Source organism: Episyrphus balteatus, chromosome 1, assembly GCF_945859705.1.
Source record: "Episyrphus balteatus chromosome 1, idEpiBalt1.1, whole genome shotgun sequence".
NCBI lineage: Eukaryota > Metazoa > Arthropoda > Insecta > Diptera > Syrphidae > Episyrphus > Episyrphus balteatus.
In genome coordinates, this window is record NC_079134.1 from 44,632,517 (window position 1) to 44,651,527 (window position 19,011).

Genomic DNA, 19,011 nt, shown 5'->3' on the forward strand with positions numbered 1-19,011 from the left:
CAGTTTCTGCTGAAATTTCTGCTGATATTTAACTGTTTCTACTGATATTTCAGTTTCTGTTGATATTAATCAGTTTCTGCTGAAATTTACTGTTTCTCTAATATTAATCGGTTTCTGCTGATATTTATCAGTTTCTGCTGATATTTACCAGTTTCTTGGTAATATTTCAACAGTTTCTGCTGAAATTTACTACTTTCTTCTGGCATTTACCAAATTTTGCTGATATTTATCACTTTCTACTGATAATAACCAGTTTCATATTAAATGTTTACCAGTTTCTGCTGATATATACCATTTTCTTCTTTCATTTACCAATTTATGATATTTAAGCTTTCTGCTGGTATTTACCACTTTTCAACAACTCTTACCAGTTTCTGCCAAGACTAGTTTCTTATGCAACTGTTTGTTGAAACTATATAATATACTATTCCAAGAAAAATTAAGACGAAAAACAGACAAGTTGCAAGCTTTTGTTCTGAAGAAGTCCTTCCTCAACGTTATGTAACAAATCTCTGTATAATATTTAAAGATTAAATAAGTAGGTAACATCCAATACAAACTCCTCATAAAACAACAATAATAACATAAAATCCCCATTTAAAGAAAAAAAAAGTTAATTACAACAAATGGGTTATATGTTTTCTTTACTCTCTACACATACTAAAAGACAGGTACTTAAATAGAACATACAACACCATAATCATATGAAGAAGAAAAATAGCCGCACTTATGTATGATACTTTATCACAATCTGTCGCAAATTGTCAACATTTGTTCCAAAAGCTAAAGCAAAAATGGCTTAATGTCTTCTGCATGGTATACAATTTTTATGGTATACACAGTCATTTTCTTAACCCAAAACACATTCTCACATATATCAACATAATGCATATATATTATAAAAAAAAAATATATATATATATATTTATATGTATTTCAATATAAATCATTAGAACCATTAGAAGAAAAAGTGATATAACTCTGTGGATCAACATTCTTTCGTCCTTTTTCATAGTCCTTCTCTATAGTCGCCATTTATTTCATTTTTCTTCTTTTTGCAAAAATATATATGCGAAAATGTGATGCGGTTATGCTTCTGCAAACTCATGCATATGGTTATTTACTTTAGATTTGCTGGTTTTTTTCTACTTCTCTTTTTTTATGTTTTCTTGTGCATAGTATAATAAATAAATCATTGCTGTATTAAAAAGGACCTTCGACGAGAGTAGATTTTTACATTTTATTTGCTTTTTTTGAAATTTCTAGAATTTGTATTTCAAAAGAATTGTGTATATCTCTGTGTACTTCACCTCCCACCTTTTTTCTCGTCCTTTTTCTCCATTTTCTGTGTGATGCCGTAACCGCAACACCCATTTGAATTTCTTTAAATTTGATTAATGATCCAAAGGACGAAAAAGCCAAAGAAGCCATTGCAAAGAAATATAAAAAAAAAATACAAAAAAAAAAGAACAACACTTCTTGGCAACCAAACAGCAATCCAATGACTTGGTGGATCTTAAACAATAATTCAATTCAATCCTTCGAGGTTTTTGCGGTGGTTTTTATATATGCTGAATTTATTTTCAAGAAGCTAAGAAAAAAAAAAATGGAAAAATATCTAGGATTTGGTTTTTGTGCATTTTAATTTGAAAGAAAAAGAAAATCCATTTTCTCTGTGCAGATAAAGATATGATATTATTTTCCAATTTTCATATCCATTTTCGAAACACAAAGAACCATAAAATACGTTTTTATGCATCTTCTTGAATTTGAGAAATAGTTAAAAAAGTAGAAAACAATTCGGTCTATTTCCGGAAGCTATTATAATGCCTTTACCTACTTTTACACAACCCCGTGTTGTCGGCGACAAGGACGAAAAAAGGATATTTTGTTTTATATTTTCTTTGTCTTTGTATGTTAAATGAATGCTATTTTGCTTGCACTTTGAAAATACGAACAAAAGTAACAACGCGTGGTATGTATTTTTCTTGAAAAAAAAAAAAAAATATAAAATAGTGTGTGTGTCAGTTTTTTTTTTTTTTTGTTTAAAAACGAAGAAGAATTATAAACACAGATCCTTGGAAAATGCAAAGTTGATAGTAGAACACCAGATGCAGCAAGGCCACTTCGAGTTAATATAACAGAGAGAAAGAGTTTTGAATACGAAATGCCCTTCTTTAGTGGGAAAACAATTATTTCGCGCATTTACACATTTTGAAAGTTGAGTTTTATTCAGGAGCGGATTAGTTCTGTTGGAATGTAATTAGGACATGAAAAGGATTCTTCTTTTTATTTCTTAAACTATATAAAATTTTCTCTGAAGGTTTTTTAATGTGGAAAGATTTTCGTTTCTTTTTTTAAATAAAATGGAATACAAAAGGGACACAAATGAAGGTTAGGCAATGCCTAGTGATGAGTTCTGGTTTTATTCCTTGTTATCGCTTATATTGTTCATATTTTTCTTTAAAACCTCCCAAATTGTAAGTCTGGGTAAAATAAGTCTTTACTTGAAAGAACTTGAATGTTGGAATTCTTTTCATTAAACGATACAATTATCGATATTCTCCTAAAAATAATCTTAAATCCATTGGATTTTTTGTGTTAGGATCTTACATCCTGGATTTGATTCAACGAATTGATTAAAACATTTATATTTTCAGGATTATTACAATTTATCGTCGAAATTTTTAAGTATCGATTTTTTATTACTATATTTATTTTTTTTACCTATCTTTTTTTTTGCTGTCTTCAAGTTCAAATGTTCGATTGTTTTTTATTTTGGTCAAATTCTAAACAGATTTAGTGTATCGATTTTTCAAAGCATAGATAAAAATTTAGTACAAATTATCGATATTTTTTACAAATAATCGATTTTTTGATTCGATATGCATATGTACATAAAAACATATTTTTCTGAGTTCAAATTTAATTACAAAATTAAGTTCAGAAACTGTCTCATTATTCCTCATGATTTAAGAAATCGCTGAAATCGCTGAAATCACTTAAAAACGCAACCATTTATTAAAAATTGACCTCTGAATTTGTCGTCGCTTAGATACAAAATTTGGGATCAATCAATTGATACTGACGCAAATCATTTTCTTTGGGCTCAGGTCCTGTAGGAGCTGAATGTTATTGGTCGTGAAATCAAAATATTTGCGAAAAAATGATCGATAAAAACCAAGCTCTTGTGATCAAAATCGTTCAAATCGATTGATTCTGATCTTCTTCAACACAATTTTGAACTAGCTAAAGAAGATTCTCTTCCTCATAGCTCATTTTTCTTATAAATTTTACTAAAAAGGGCACAATATATCTAATTAAATATTAAAATTGTCGAATTAATCGATGAAAATGCTCAATTATGCCGAACTTTTCGATTATTTATGTTTAATTTGATCTCAACCTCTTTTCATCCAAATTTTAATATCGAAATAATCGATTACCTCAAACAATATCGCAGGTATATTTTGAAACATTACAAAAATCTTCCCTTTCAATAAAAAAAAATCGAAATAAAATCGATTTTTCTTACACATTTTTTTTTCTGAAATTTTCTCAAATTGAGGAATCAGTTTAAAATTTCTCGATAAATCGATATTATTTTCTGACATCGATAAAAATGAATCGATATATTTTCTTCATTCATCTATTTCGCCTTCATTCTTTAAGGCTATACCTACATTCTATGGATGCGACCCTGCCTACAAAGTGCAAACCATATTCATATTGAAAAGGAAATAATGCATTTTGTATGCATTTAAGTATCTAACAATAGTTTTTTTTTCTTCTTCTTTCTGTTTTGATAGTTAAAAGAGCGTGGGTATACGTAAACGAAGGAACTTTTCCCAAATTGAAAGCTCTAAAAGTTTCTCTACATATGCATGAAAATGTATATTTTTTTTTTTACTTTTCTTTTCTATTTATTATATCTTTTCGTTTATGGTACAAAAGTGTTTGGCCCCCTTATTCTTTAGAAAATATTATGCATTCTGTAAAGTCTGAAACATCTGCTTGAGTTTTTCAATTAACTGGCATCAAAAGAACAATTTTCAGTTTTTTCGTATTTTTTTATTCTTTTTTTTGTAAGTTTCGTTAGAGAATTTGTATTAAATGTTTTGTTTTATTCTTGGTTACGTTCAAGGAAGAAACTGAAAAAAAAAAAATAACAAGGAAGAAGCACTTAAGGAAAAAATACATATCTGCAGCACATCCTTGAGATTTTGGTTTTTATTTTTGCTTTTCTAGTAAACAGTACGCAGGATAGCGCACGGCATGTGGTATGACGCAAGGTTTTATTTCTTTTTTTTTATCTTGATTCATTCAAAATTGTTGCTCCTTGGTTTTGGTAGGTTGGTTGGAAATTGAATAAAGGATCTTTAAGATTAAATAAAAAAAAAAGAAGGAAAAGAAAAAAATAACTATAACAAGGATACTAAGAAAAGGCTTGAAAATAAATTCATTCATGATGTTGTTCTCAATGTAACTTAGAATTAATAGAGGAAAATATGAAATAAAGAATCTAAGGAGAGAATATAGTTAATATACGCTTCCTTCAAAATAGAGTTAATTTTTGAAAGGAAGTTAGGAAGAGTCTTCTAAATTTTATATCATCAATTTTGTTCATACTCAAGTGCACTTTGTTCAGTTTTATTTTCCCTTTTAAGTTATTTCAATTGAAGTTAACTAAAGAAAATAAAATAACAGAATATAAAAGGATTCTGGGAAATATTTGGAAAAACGGTAGCTATACAAAGAAAGGCCTTTCGGTCTGTCGAATCCAGTTTTTTATTTAAATTCAAAACTTTTCATCAACCATTTCAAGGCAAAATAAGAATTTCGTAACGCATCCGAACTGGAGGTCAAAATTTTATTACATTAATATAAAGTATGCCCAAAGTTTCTTTGTACCTAATAAATACTAAGAACTGGGAAAATCAGTATAGCCCGAATTACACTATGAAAATGGAGTAAGCCCAATTCTTTTAGAAGGTCAAAAACAGGTAACCCAAATCTCAAGACAAGGGAAAAGATCTTCATTAATTCACAAACAAGTATCTAAGGCTAGAAATTTTTCAATTTCCAGTACATTTCTTGCATCTAGTAAGGTTATTTAAAAGTAAAAACATAATGTGAATTATAAAAACTAAGAGATAAAAATGTATGAAAAATCGGTTTAACTGTTGATTACTCTTTGGATGTTGATTGTAAGAAGTGTGGATTGATAGTTTTGATAGCAGTCAATGGGTGGACAGAATTTTACAGTACACTTTTAGTATTTGTCATTTGGTTTGGTTTAGTAATACATTCTGAGTCGAGGGTCGAGGTACATAAAAGGTGATGTATTGACCGGCGTTTTTACAATATGTAAATGGTATACAAAAAGATAGTGTTAGACGCCCAAAAATTTGTCTTTTTGGTTGAACCTCACTTTTCACGAGGAAAAAGTCCAAACTATTGGGAACTATAATAAGTTATAAATAAAATACTGTTTACGTACACAACTCAATAGAATGTAACACAAATTTTGTTTGATCTTTTTTGAAAATTAAGGTAACATTATAGTCTATCTTGGTAACGCAGTTGTTTTGAATACATAATAATGCCGTCTCATATACGACATTGTACTAACATTTTTGCCATCAGTACTGAGCTTTTTATTCTAATCGCCGCATATACTTATTTTACAAATATGTATATCAAAAAATATTTTTTATTGTTTGCCCAGCAAGGAATACAACTTAAGCTACCATGCGTTACCCTGTGAAAATGATCTTATAGTTACTGTACTGTATTTAATGTACCTTCATCAGTTCAACTATAAATAAATGATAGTTAGAGAGAATAATCTAGACAAATTAATAGTTTGACTGAAGAATGACTGAAAATGGTGCGATTGTTTATTGCGTGACCACTGAGTTACCGCATTTGAGAAATAAGTAGAAACGATATTTTTATTATTGTTATTCTTACCTATAGGTACAAATTTTTTATGATAATGATTTTGACAATGAAAGCATTTTTGCAGTTTGTTAGTTAATTTGTTTTTAAATTACTATATAATTGTATATTAACAAGTGCGTTACCATTGATACATAAATTGGTAACGCAGTTGTTTTTAATCTATTTTGAAGTTATCAACTACAACAAATTTCATTTAAATTAATTCAATTTAGCTTTTTGTGAAGTGTTACTATAAAATTCATTCATTTACTACAATTTTTTTAACACCTTACTTAATCAAAATATAAAGAGGGCGTGGCAAAATTGTTTTTGTATTTGGTCCTATGGTTTAAAAACAATATTATCATTTGGTACTATTTGTGCAATATAGAAAAACTTGAGTCAAATCTTCCTTATGGAAAAAATTGTTTGAATGAACGATATTATTCTGGTATTAAAATTACCCTTGCGTTACTATTTACGAATATTATAAATAGGGCTTCTGATTACTTAAAAATGTCTTAGCTTTACACGTCTCGATTTATCACCATAAGTTGAAGCTTCTTACCCTAATATGAACTATTTTTTGTCTACTTTTTTCACACCGCTTGTTGAAGTTTATAAGTAAACTTTTGGTAACGCAATGATATATAAAACATTAAGAATATTTTAATAAAATTATTATTTCTGTGATTGAACTTTATTGGAAGAGCTTAAATATATGATTTTATAATTTAAAAAAAAAAAACCTTAATTTGTAGTTAAGTAACGCAGTAACGCAGTTTTTCAAAAATGAATATAATAAAATAGGTAGGTAATAACAACATAATGAAAACAAATTAAAACCCCCTACTGTTTAATTATCTCTTTAACATGTCTGTCTTAATATTATAGCTTAATTCATTTCAAATCACTTAGATAGGTAGATAGGTTAACACAAATAACCTTCCAAAATGTCAACATAATTTGTGTTTTTGTGTAATAAGTTGACTTCTCTTCTAATTATCAAATAATTGAAATTGAAGGATAACGATATACACATAATATACTCAAGAATAGGCTTCACACTATTTTCTACATCAAAACACCCCCTTAATTTTCCAACTTCTTATATGTAGGTATATGTGTATCTGGAATACAAATTAATATAATTATTATTTTCATAAACAAAAACAAACAAGAGATACTTTTGTTTGAATAATTAGAGGTATAGGTTAGGTATATATTCTCTCACATCATAACGAAGCCAAATCAAGTGGTACACATACGAGTAGGTACTTCTGGATTGTGTTAAGCAGGTAGTTATAAGGATAAAGCAACTTATACCACCCTTTTCATGAGTTTACATTAAACTTTTGCACGCATCAAAAATTGTGCGAAACCTCACACAACACGCGCTAACACAACAAAAAATAAAACCCTCAATATGTTGTGCATATATTAACACCCCCTTTCGCATCATCACCATCATCGTCATCGTTAAAATGAAAAAACAATTTGCCGTCAGCTGGAGGATATCTACCTACTTACTTATGTATCCTTTAGGTTGATTGTGCGTTGTTTCTCTCGCATGTAATGAGATTTCATGTATCAAGAAACACACATCCTTGAAAATAGGTTCCAATATTGAAATTGAAAAAAAAAAAATTCATATCCTCATTCTTACACAGCCACACGTCGCAATGTTATCATCATGAGTCCTGACTTTGACTTGAATTCTAAATTCATCTTATTGTCAAACTTTTCACTCAAAAAAAAAACTTGACTAACTTAACAAAAATTGACAAATAGATCGCACTCATCACCGTCGTCGTCTACTAAGTGAAAGCATAAAAAAAAAAAACGAACAAAAAAACACCCTGTTGTGGAACGCGTCGTGCTAATTAATTGTTATTTATGTCGAAAACGTGAGAAGCCGCCATAATATATTATTTACTATGAAAAATTTTAATAAAGTTGTTTCGTGTAAAACTGTGCTACATAAACCATCATCATCAGCAACAGCAGCAGCAGAAACAGAAATATCAGCAGCATTGGTATATAATATAAAAGAAGAAGAAAAACAAAACAACAACAACAACAATAAATACAACATCAACCAGGACGAAACCTTTAGCAATCATAGCAAGAACAACCACCAAATACAGCAACGACAAATAGACCATCGTCAGCAGCATCTGGAGCAAAAGCAAAACCATCAACAGCAACAGGAGCAGGAGCAAAAACAACTACATTTTCGTACGGGTAATAGTGTTATAGTAGTTGAACAACGACAAGGATATAGTGATATCAAAAAGCAGCATCCCAAACAAGGATCCGGATTTGGATCCTTCTACCATCATCAGCAGCAGCAGCATCAGAAACGAAATTTTCACAAACATGTCAACAGCAGTTTCTGCAAATTAATTGCATACCTTTGGTATTGCTGCTGACTAGCTGTGCAGCATATCCTCGAAGGAGTTATGGTGGATCCATTAAAGATATTTTGGGTACTGACAAACAGCACTTATTTAGGTGGGTATCATATATATTATATATATATATATTTATTATTATAATAATAATATTAATCCTGTATGCAGGAAAAATCAATGTTTCTCTATACAAAGTTTTTATATCAAATAGCAACCCATTTGCCACAAAAACCATACATATTTTCACTCTCAAAAGCTATAAAGATTTAAATTTTAATTAAGTTCTCACAAGAGTGAAAGGAATGATCTTTTTCTGGAAATTCTCAGAAATGGTTTATTGAAGTTATTTGTCTTTGACGCCAATATTGGTTTGTGTCAAAGAAAACAACATGATTCAAATTTAAGGATATTTTTTATACTTTCTTATTTTGGTTTTCGTTTTCCTAAGAAAATTAATTATTACGGTTTTCATATATTTAAGATTTGTATTTATAAAAATTTTATACAATTTCTTTTTTTTTTTTCTTTGTCCTTTGATCGTTTATTTGATGCTCTTTGTTATAATGAACTGTTTGAATTTTTAGAAAAGATGGCATATTTTAAATATCAGAAATAATTTTTGAATTGCTGAACAATTTTTATAAATAAGTGATTTACCATGTTTTTAATCGCTTAACACATTTAAGAAAATCAAAAAATGACAATTGTCAAAAAATTTATAAAAAATCGGCTATTCTGACTCACTAAGGAAAATTTTCTCAAAATGTCAGTTGGATAGTATTTCTTTTTAAATCTTTTTTGTCTCTTTCAGTTCAAATTTCAATTTTTAATATACTATTGCAAATCAAATTCACCTTTTTTATTAAAATTAATATTTTTTTGGTCTCTTTCCCTTTAAGTAAAACTATTTGTTGTGTTTTTTTTTAATATAATTAATTTGAATAGTTTTTTCTGATACCCTATGCCAAAGGTGAATTTCATTTGCCAAAGTAGAAAAATTGTTTTTGCTTTAAAATAAAATTCCATATATTTTTTATAATAAATAATGTTTTTTCAGAACAAATACATATACCTACTTAATATAAAAAAAATCAATTTTTTGAAAAAGGAACAATGAAATTTTTTGAAACTTTTGAGGATTAATATTTCTTTTTTATTTTATAAAAAACTATTTTTTTTAACAATTATTCTAACGACTTTAATAAAAACACATTTTTAAAACAAACCACAAAGGTATTTTTTTTAATTAATTTTTATGTGTTAATTAAATTTCTTTTAAAATAAATTAAAACTATTCTTTTTTTAAATTTAACATAAAGTAAGTACGTACGACCCAGCCGATCATTAAATTTAAAAAAAAATATGACTAATTTTTGTATTGTAACGTAAAGAGCATTGTGCACTTTCATTTCGCTCGAAGTTAATATGAAAATTTAAAGAAAAGTGATCTTTTTTGCACAAAAGTGCTGTTCAAAACAACAAATTTTTGAGTAATTTACGATTTGAAATGTTAAAGTAAGTTCAAAACTGAGCCTCGAAACCCTTAAAGCTTCATTGGTTTCACCGACCCAAAAGTGAACTTTTTAAATATAAAATAGTAATTTAAATTGACTAATGGGGCTACAAAGTTAATTTTTGCGGATTTACTATTTTTGGAAAAGAAAAAGAAATCTTGAGTAGCAAAAAAAATCTAATCAAGTAACAAAATCAAGGTTTGCGTCTTAACTCACATCAAATCCCTCAAATAATTTGATTTCTCCTTTTTTATTTTGGAAGATGACTTTTGGGCTTAATTTTTGGGCAAAAACGCTATTTAATTTTGTTTTGAGAAGATTCACTGTTAAAAAATGTTTTCAAAAACTTGATTATAAATTTTCTCCATTGATTTGAGCGAGCCGGACTTTTTAAACATCAATTTGATTTTTAGTTGTGTGGATTTTAATGTTTAAAAAAAACACTTAAAACTATTACACCAAATTTTTAATATTTAACTACTTAAACATTTAATTTGACTAAGAGTATTATTGTTTTCTTCATTCTACCCAATTCTTGGGAAAAAAAATTCTCCTCGTTTTTTATATTTGCCGTGTACTTAGCAAACTCAAGTTCTGTAATCATACCAACCAAATTCTCTAAAACTTAGCAAACACCTTAAATTAAAACCCAACTCTTAAGTTTATGTAAAAAAAAAAAAAACAGTGAAATTCTAAACAAGATAACCACAGAAAGTGGTTCACTGTGGCGTATGCGCAATATTTTTTTTTTCTTATAGAAAAATAATGAAATTGTCAGCATTTTCCCAAACTTTTTTTTTTGTGTTTTTTTTCATTCAAAAGGTAAATTTATTTATCGAAACTTTAACTAAAATTCTAAGAAAAAAAACCTTTACGGCAATATGTAAGCAAAATATAAGTTTCCTCTCTTTTTCGTCTAAAAAACTACAAAGTCACGGCCATCTTTATTTCTCAAATATAATAAGTTGAACATTCTTTTTTATGATGAACTCTCCGATACTATAACCTACTAAATTTTCATTCCAGTTGATTTTGTTCTTTATTAACAACTGTCCCCATCCCAACGTCTCTATAAGGATGCTTCCCCCACAAAATAAAAATGAATTTTATACTAAAAGCAATTCTGACATCATTTAATAGCATGAATATTTTTTTTTTTCTTTTTTTTATCTAAAAGGAAATTGAAATCTTATCCTTCAAAATGAAATAGGTGAAAAGTCACACAAGTATCTATAAGAAAAAAATTAAATAAGAGAGGGGTTGATATTCACTTTATATATTTTTAAAGTATTTAAAGCATCCTAAGTCACAGTTTTTTTTTTTATTAAAATGTAGGTAATGCATGTAGAAAAAAATCATCTATTTTCCAACTTTGTTTGATTTTTTAACAGTTTTTTTTTTTTTTTTTTATTTTGATAAAAAATCATTTCCGGGAAGATATTTTTACTCCACCATCAACACAGGATGAGTTTGGCGGAAAGGTATAATTGAAAATTGTTGAGAAGGAATTCAACATTTCAGAAATTTTTCACTGTTTCGTTGAAAAACGCAATATTTTACTTTTTCAATGATTAAGAAACTTTCATTTCATGGAGAAACTTAATTTCATATAGTTTCTGGCTGAAGTTAAAATTCAAGGGGAAACAATTAAATTAAACCAGAGAAGATTTAAAATATTTTGAAATTATTCTGTACTATTTACAGATTATTACTTAAATATTTTTATAATAAATTAATAAGAAATATATTTATTTTTAAAATATTTTTCTGATTAAAATAATTCACTAATAACATCCAGAATATTATAATGCAGCCCAAAAGCCATACATTAATACAACCACAAACACCAAAAATATAAAAATTCAACATTAACATTAACACAAAAAAAAAAATATTGTTAAATTCCTAAAAATTCACTGCCTCATGAAATAAAAAAAAATAAAAAAAAATTCTTTAACCTTCAACCACTGACAGGCATTCCTTGCGTTAATTTGCAGCTGACAGATAGCTATCTACATTGAAAATGATTTTCCAGTTGGTATTGTATTTTTTTAATTAAAAGAAAATAAATAACAGAATTTATAATCAGATTAATTAAAACCAAAAAAAAAACAACACAAATATTTTGACTCGTGTATAAAAAATGGTGAAAGTCGTGATAATATTTTTCATTTTCAATTTTTCATTTTGTTTTTATTAAAAGAAATTTTTCATTAAAATTGTAAAGAAAAAAAAAGTAATAAGAGTGAAACTGATTTATTTATTAGCGATGGGCAAAAGAAAAATATTCATCGATAAATATTGTGAGGATAAAGTATGTCGATTATTTAAAACATTGATATTAGGTGGAAAATTAAGCAATGATTTCTTAATTCTTTTCTTAAAATAGGTCAAAATATATATTTAATATGAATAACTGAGTTTGGGCAAAAGTATTCTGTCGATATTGATATTAACTTTCTCCTAAAAAAAATCATAAATATATCGGTAGATATCGAAGATGCATTTGATAATTTTTTTTAAATTAAAAAAAAAAACAGTGTTTTCATCTTTAGAAATCGATATTTGGAAGCATATTATAGTATCGATATCTTAGTCTATCGTAAAGTATCGATATATTGAAAAATCGATATATCTTAATTTGAAAATTATCAAAATTGATACTTTCAAATAAATATTGATAACAAAATAAAGTTATGCTAAATATATCGATACATAAAAATATCGCTCAAAAATCGATATTTTTATGTATCGATAGTTATATTTAGCCCAACTTTACTACTGTATTTGAGTACCATCCTTGATCTCTGCAAGCAAAAACATATCCCCATTGTAAGAATCGAAAAATGAATACGAATCCTTGCATATTTATTTTAATTGCGGAAGGAAAAAATGCTCCAAGTGGAATGCCGTTAATAACATTGATGTCTTACATTAAGGCTATAGAAATCTTACAAAAATACATATAAAAGACCAGGATATTTCATTCTGGTGATATTGATGAAAAGAGAAGAAAAGTCATTCAATCTAACAAAAACGTTGGGACAAGCATTCTTCCAAAAAAAATGTCCTTAAGGACTAAAGCATAAAATGTCAATCAATAATTCTTCCTTACATATGTTAAAACCTTACTATCTTTTGACTGTTCTGTTGGGAATATATAAATTCATAAAACAAATATTTCCGTTTTAAGCAAATAATGCCATTCCAGAGTGCCTTAAGGTGAATAGGATATTCCCCCCTTTCCTACAATCCTTTTTATTGACTTATTGATTTCCATAAGACAGAAAGAAAGAGATTACAAAAGAATCTACTGCTGAGCCCATCAGCAAAACCAGAAAAAAAAACAAAGAAAAATTTTCTAAAAGAAACCAAACGAAACCAAATCATATATATATCCTTTGTGCAACACCAATCAGGGATTTATAATTCTATTCTCTGCACCAGGAGCAGGCCAGCAACAATGGGGAAGGATATGGATTTAGTGTTATTGTTTAGCTTCAAGAGAGTCTGAAATGTTGGTATTATATTCTATCCTATACAAGGAAGTGAAAGAAATACTACAACAAACGATATGAAGAACAGGACCTCGAATCGCCTTTCATTTTCAACACACTCAACTTACACACAAGACACAAATCCTTTCCAAAGCATATTTCTTTCTTTTCTATAGGAACTAAACTAAAAAAAAAAAAAGGTATAACCAATAAATTGGGACAAAATGCCTCTTAAAGCGCATACTGTGCTTTTAGTCCTTGTTTCTCTCTCTCTGTTGGTCTTTTTTTGGTCGTTTGTTTTTATCGTTTTGTGTCATGTAGCTTATCTCGGGATAAGCAAAAATCTCTGTTCTAATATTGAGGCTTTGTCAATTTTTGAACGAACGAAGAAGATGTAGGAGATGTGGTTGAAGATTTTACTATCTACACTACACAACATATCCTCTAGTTCTTAACAAGTCACCAGGGATGCATAATACTTTCAGATATGTACTTCTACACATGTGGGCAGAATTCACAATTAGGACAAAAGATTATAATTGAGAATGAAAATGAAAAGAGAGGCTTTAGATGAAGGAGTTTCTGATAAAAAATTGAAAATATTTGTGTCACCAAACTAAACTCGAATATACAAATTTAATTTTGTTCTTTTGAAAAACCGAATATGAGGCTTACTCGAGAGCTTAGGATTTTAATAAAGTATATGCAGTGATGTGATTTTATAAACTTTCATAATCTCATTTTGTTTGGGTTAGTCTTTGTTTCCATCGAGTGGGACTTGGTTGCCAGCCCACATTAATTTGGCAGTTTGAACTTCTATAAGGTATTACAGAAGATATATTAGTTTCGATAAAACTTCTATAAGACCTGTCTTTTTCTCTTTGTGACAGATAAAAAACGTTATAAAATTGCACATTCTTATTTGAAAGTCATTGTAAGATTTTTAAGAATTTTCGATAAAGTTGATAAGTAGCTTTAACGAAGCTGAACCTTTTCACATTTTTCTGCAAGTAGTCGTCTTACTTCAAAATTCATCAACTAACTGCTTTTCTTTTAAACTTATATACCTCTGTACGTAGAACTTCAAAAGAAACCAACCATCTTAACGAGTTCCTCGATAAAGCTTTTAGAAATTGTTAAAGAAATCTTTCCGAAGGTAGTGCATTTTGTAAACAACTTTAAACATTTATAAAGAAGCAATAAGCCTGCTTATAACTTCTTTTACTTACTCACTTATTTATGGTGAACTTGGCTTTTATCCATTGTGAATTTGGGTAACCAAGAAGCTCCTCCAGCCAGCTCCAACCCTAGCCAGCTGGTTTCAGTTGATTGAGGCCTCCTTCCTCTTGCGTGCGCCACTTAATATGAGGTCTTCCTCTACTATGTTTGGATTTAACTAACCCAGCAGCCAGACCTCTCTGAAACTTCTGGTTTTCAGCTATGAATAAATCTAAAAGAGACCTTTCTTTACATGTCTAACTAGATGAATTTGGAAAGAATTTTTTAAAATAAAAATTAATTTTGGTGCAAAGTTAGTAAAATACAATTTAATATTTCATTAAATTTGCTTTAAAGTTAAAAGTCCTCGAAAATTTAAATTTAAATCGATTGTGAAATTCCACCCAACTAAATCAGACAGAACAAAAAAGATATATCTTTTCAAGAAAATGAACAAAAAATTTTCACACGCTGTATCTAAATGTATTAAACTTAAGTGCTTAAAATTGAGTTTGAAAGAAAGCCTCCTCTGGTGAAAGACCTTTTTTTTTTATATAATATGGTTATCGATAGAAAATCTATATATACCGAAGTTCCCTGCACAAATGCCCATCAATATATATATATAGGTTAATTGGCTTTCAAGTTTTCTCACTTATTAATGTTCATTGGCCCGTTGAGAGTCATAAGAATTCTAAGTGGTTCAAAATCAACTTTCTATATAGATATATAATTTATAATAAACATAGATCCGAGAATAATATACAAGAAAACAAAGCAACCTTAAAGAGAAATAAGGGATATTTTGAATAAGATTTCAATTTTGTTTTTATTTTTTTGTTAAGCCAATTTTAAAAAAGAAAAACAGAAAAATCCTTGTGATGTTTTACCAGATTTCCATCTTAAAAATGATCCCAATATTCATTCAGGATAAAGAAAATCTTAAATTAAGTTTTTGTTTTCTTAAAAAAAAAAAAAAAAAAAAAAAAGGTGCGTTAAAAAGCTAAAGAAAAACTAAGAATAAAAAAAAAAAACTCCCAACATAATGTAATCTGGGTCAATATTATCGTTTCTTTTTTTTCTCAGATTCTCAAATTTCCATTTGAAATTTAATCGCCTGAAGCGGAAAAAAAAGGGAACCAAAATCACAAAGTTAATATAAAAGAAAAGATACTAATATAAACTCTCTCTCTCCCTCTCTCTCTCTCTCTCTTCATTAACATAATGAACCAACTGCAATGAAAATATCTTTAAATATTTTATTACTATCATCTTCGATACACACACCAAAAAAAAAAAAAAAAAAAGAAAGAAGAAAGAAAAAAGAAAAACTACAAGACAAATAAATTAAGCATACTTACTTACTCCTTCGTCCTTTTCTCTACCCCATTCCTATTATTTTAAGAGTATATATTTGTTATACAAGTTGAATATCCTAGAATCGAGATGAACGAACGAAAAAAAACTAAGTATCCTCGTTTTTGTTGCAAACGAAGGAAATAAATTTCAAAATTTATCCTCATTTATCGAAAACGAACATTGAACAAAAAAAAAAAAAACAAAAAAAATCTGTAAAAATCTATCTTTATGAACTGCCAAACAGATTGCAGTCGTTTTAAAACACATTTTGATTAATCTTAAGTACATATCTGTTACATCCATACACTACACACTCACTTTTGGATATATATTTCCATCGTGCATCCTTGAGGGAATATCCTTTTTTTTGTGTGTGCATGTGGACGTGTTTTTTTTTTTTTTTTTTTTTAATTCTCTTTAAATAAAGATTACTTGAGTTTTTTTTTATACTGTATGTCTCTTGGCGGCGATGATGGCATAAAGTATCATCTATTCTGAAGCCTTTTTTGTTTGGGGGTAGAAATTTTATCTAAAGTTTCTAGACGGCTGGGTTTAAGGATTTTTATTATATAGTTTCCTTTTTATTATTTTATTATTTTTTTTTTTTTTCCTATTTTTGTGATTGCTTACCCACCGTATATTGAGCTACATTTTGGAAGTAGTCCAAAAATTATTATTTTTCGATGCAGAATTTAGGATGTTTTTTTTTTTTTCGTATTTACTGTGGTTGTGTGCATTACATCAAAGAGATGAAAAATGTGTTTTTCTATTTTTTGAGGAATTTTAAAATAAAATTATAATGAAAAAAAAAACATGTGTCTTGTGTTTAACCAAGTAGAGTTCTATGAATACATATTTCCTTGCCAACACATTTACTGGTTTAAAAAAAAAAATAATTATACACAGAACTTCATCGTTTTTACTCTTAATGAATTATTATAATGAAAACCATAAAATGGCTACATTAAAATTCATTTATATATTTCTTGGAAAATTAAAAATAATATTTTTTAAGCTTTTAATTATTTATTTATAAGGTATGAACAACTTTAAAACAAAAATAATAAATTTTAATAATACATTACTTTGGAGAATTAATTTGTTAATTTGTATTTTTTTTTCTCTTTTCTTTCCAGGTAAATAAATAATACATACTCGTACAATATCTCTTGAGACTGTGTCACTTTCTATATACATGAAATTAAAATTCTTTAAGGTGGTTTGGTAATTTTTTAATAAATAAATAATAAAACAAGTGGTTTGTATCTGTGAGTGTTTTTTAGACATTTTGTTTAAGTGTAGATATGTGCAGTTTCATAAGCATAACTTAATAAACAAATTAGGAAATTTATGTAAGAAAAAAAATAAATTTTAGATTTTTTTTTTGTCAGCAAAAATGAAATATTTCTAATTCTTTAAGACATTCAAAAAATTAAGATGAAACTTTTCTTACACACATACCTAGGATTTTTGGGGACTCTTGGAAATTCATTTTTAATGACGAAGGAAAGCTCTGTACCAATTTTTAGATCTATTCGAAATTATTCTAGAGGAGATGTTATTTTTAACTAAACTATAAGACAGTATCTTAGCAATTAAAGTCATTGTCATATGACGCAGGACATAAGTCCATTGTGATCAATCGAAGTAACTCACTAACATATTAATAAATATATAAATGTATTTAAAAAAAATGTTTGAAATTATGTCCCAATCCAAATTAAATTAATATTTCGGAATAAAGTGTTATGAGATACTTAAGTGAGACAAAAAATTATTGACATATTGAGGAGTTACATCCATAAAAACTCGATTAGAATTAAGTTCATAATAATCTTTCGAGTCCACAGTTCAATTATGGACTTAAATTGTTAATTATTTAGAAAATGTTTAGAAAACAACAGCTATATGGAGTTATGTCCCACCTGTATGTATGTTTATAACAGGTATCTTTTCTATACGATTTTTTTTTAATTCGTTTTTTAATTATGTTGCCCATGAATTGTAATGCTTCATTTGTGGTTTTTTTTTTATGTATCACTCGATTTTAGATCCATTTCGAAAATCTTAAAAAATAAAATGCACTACTGGGGTCGCACGTACTTGCTCTTATGATAAAAGTAGCTTTTATGTCAAAGCTTCTTAGGAGAAATATTTTCAACTAGTTATAATTTGATTTTTTGAGGAGTTCACAAGAAATGCAGAAATATGTATTTTTATTTTTATATTTTCTTACGCCATATTTCCGTTACTCGTATTTTATGAGAAAAACTACAAAACGCAGTTATGTTAGATTTACGTACAACATTACGTGTTTTAAATTTAATCAAAATCGTTAGAGTCGTTATGGAGAAAATTGTAATACCTCGAACACGTTGTATTGGAGGTACATGTTCTAAGCGAGATATTAAAAAAACAGAAAAAAAAAACAACCTTGGAAATTACGAAAAAATCATCTGTACCAAATTTCAAGAAAATCCGTCCACCCGTTTAAGCTGCAGCTTTATGTACAGCTTTTTTTGACAACGCACAGACGCACGGACGCACAGACCGACGGATGTCATGACGAAACCAATACTTGCCCTATTGAGCAAGTAAAAAATGTTACCAACATTTATAGGTCTGTTCACTGTGAACTATTTTCTGTAAACCAAAACTTGTTTCGAGACTTTGGTCCGCAGATATCTGCCTCTGAATGCAAGAAAAAAAAAACGTTTAACATTCAGTTAATGGCTGAGGTCATGGAAACACTATATAATTAGTTAGTAAAATATATCACAGAATGATAATTTTGCAATGACCAACAGTATAAGCCAGTTGGATCACTTATCTGTTTCATACTAGAGTTTTGTATAAAAAGTAGAGGACTCAAGATGCTTCCCTGGTGTGCACCTCCTGTGATTTCTTATACTTTTCTACAACCTTAGTAAACTCGATACGCGAACAAAAAAAAGATACCAATCCAAGGAAATATTGCACAGATTGAAATGAAAAAATTAAGCTTATCATAATTCAAGCAAATCCTCCAAGGATATCCTCAAACTCTAATTTACTCATTAAATCAGA

General features: G+C 28.1%; 2 protein-coding genes across 3 annotated transcripts in view; both read left to right on the top strand.

The window, feature by feature from the left end:
* LOC129905842 (neural-cadherin-like) overlaps positions 1-17,171 on the top strand; it is a 658,269-nt gene extending 641,098 nt beyond the window's left edge. Inside the window, exon 12 of the mRNA XM_055981450.1 lies at positions 17,082-17,171. Within this exon, the coding sequence (XP_055837425.1) occupies positions 17,082-17,089 (8 nt within the window). The 3' untranslated portion in view covers positions 17,090-17,171. The remainder of the gene's footprint in view (positions 1-17,081) is intronic.
* Positions 1-19,011, top strand: part of LOC129905841 (neural-cadherin) — a 269,076-nt gene that overhangs the window by 140,420 nt on the left and 109,645 nt on the right. Inside the window, exon 1 of one of the 2 annotated variants that reach the window (XM_055981442.1) lies at positions 7,788-8,457. The exons of the other annotated variant lie outside the window; for it this stretch is intronic. Within the exon in view, the coding sequence (XP_055837417.1) occupies positions 8,406-8,457 (52 nt within the window). The 5' untranslated portion in view covers positions 7,788-8,405. Of the gene's footprint in view, positions 1-7,787; positions 8,458-19,011 lie in introns of those variants that run through there. 2 annotated transcript variants of the gene reach the window in all.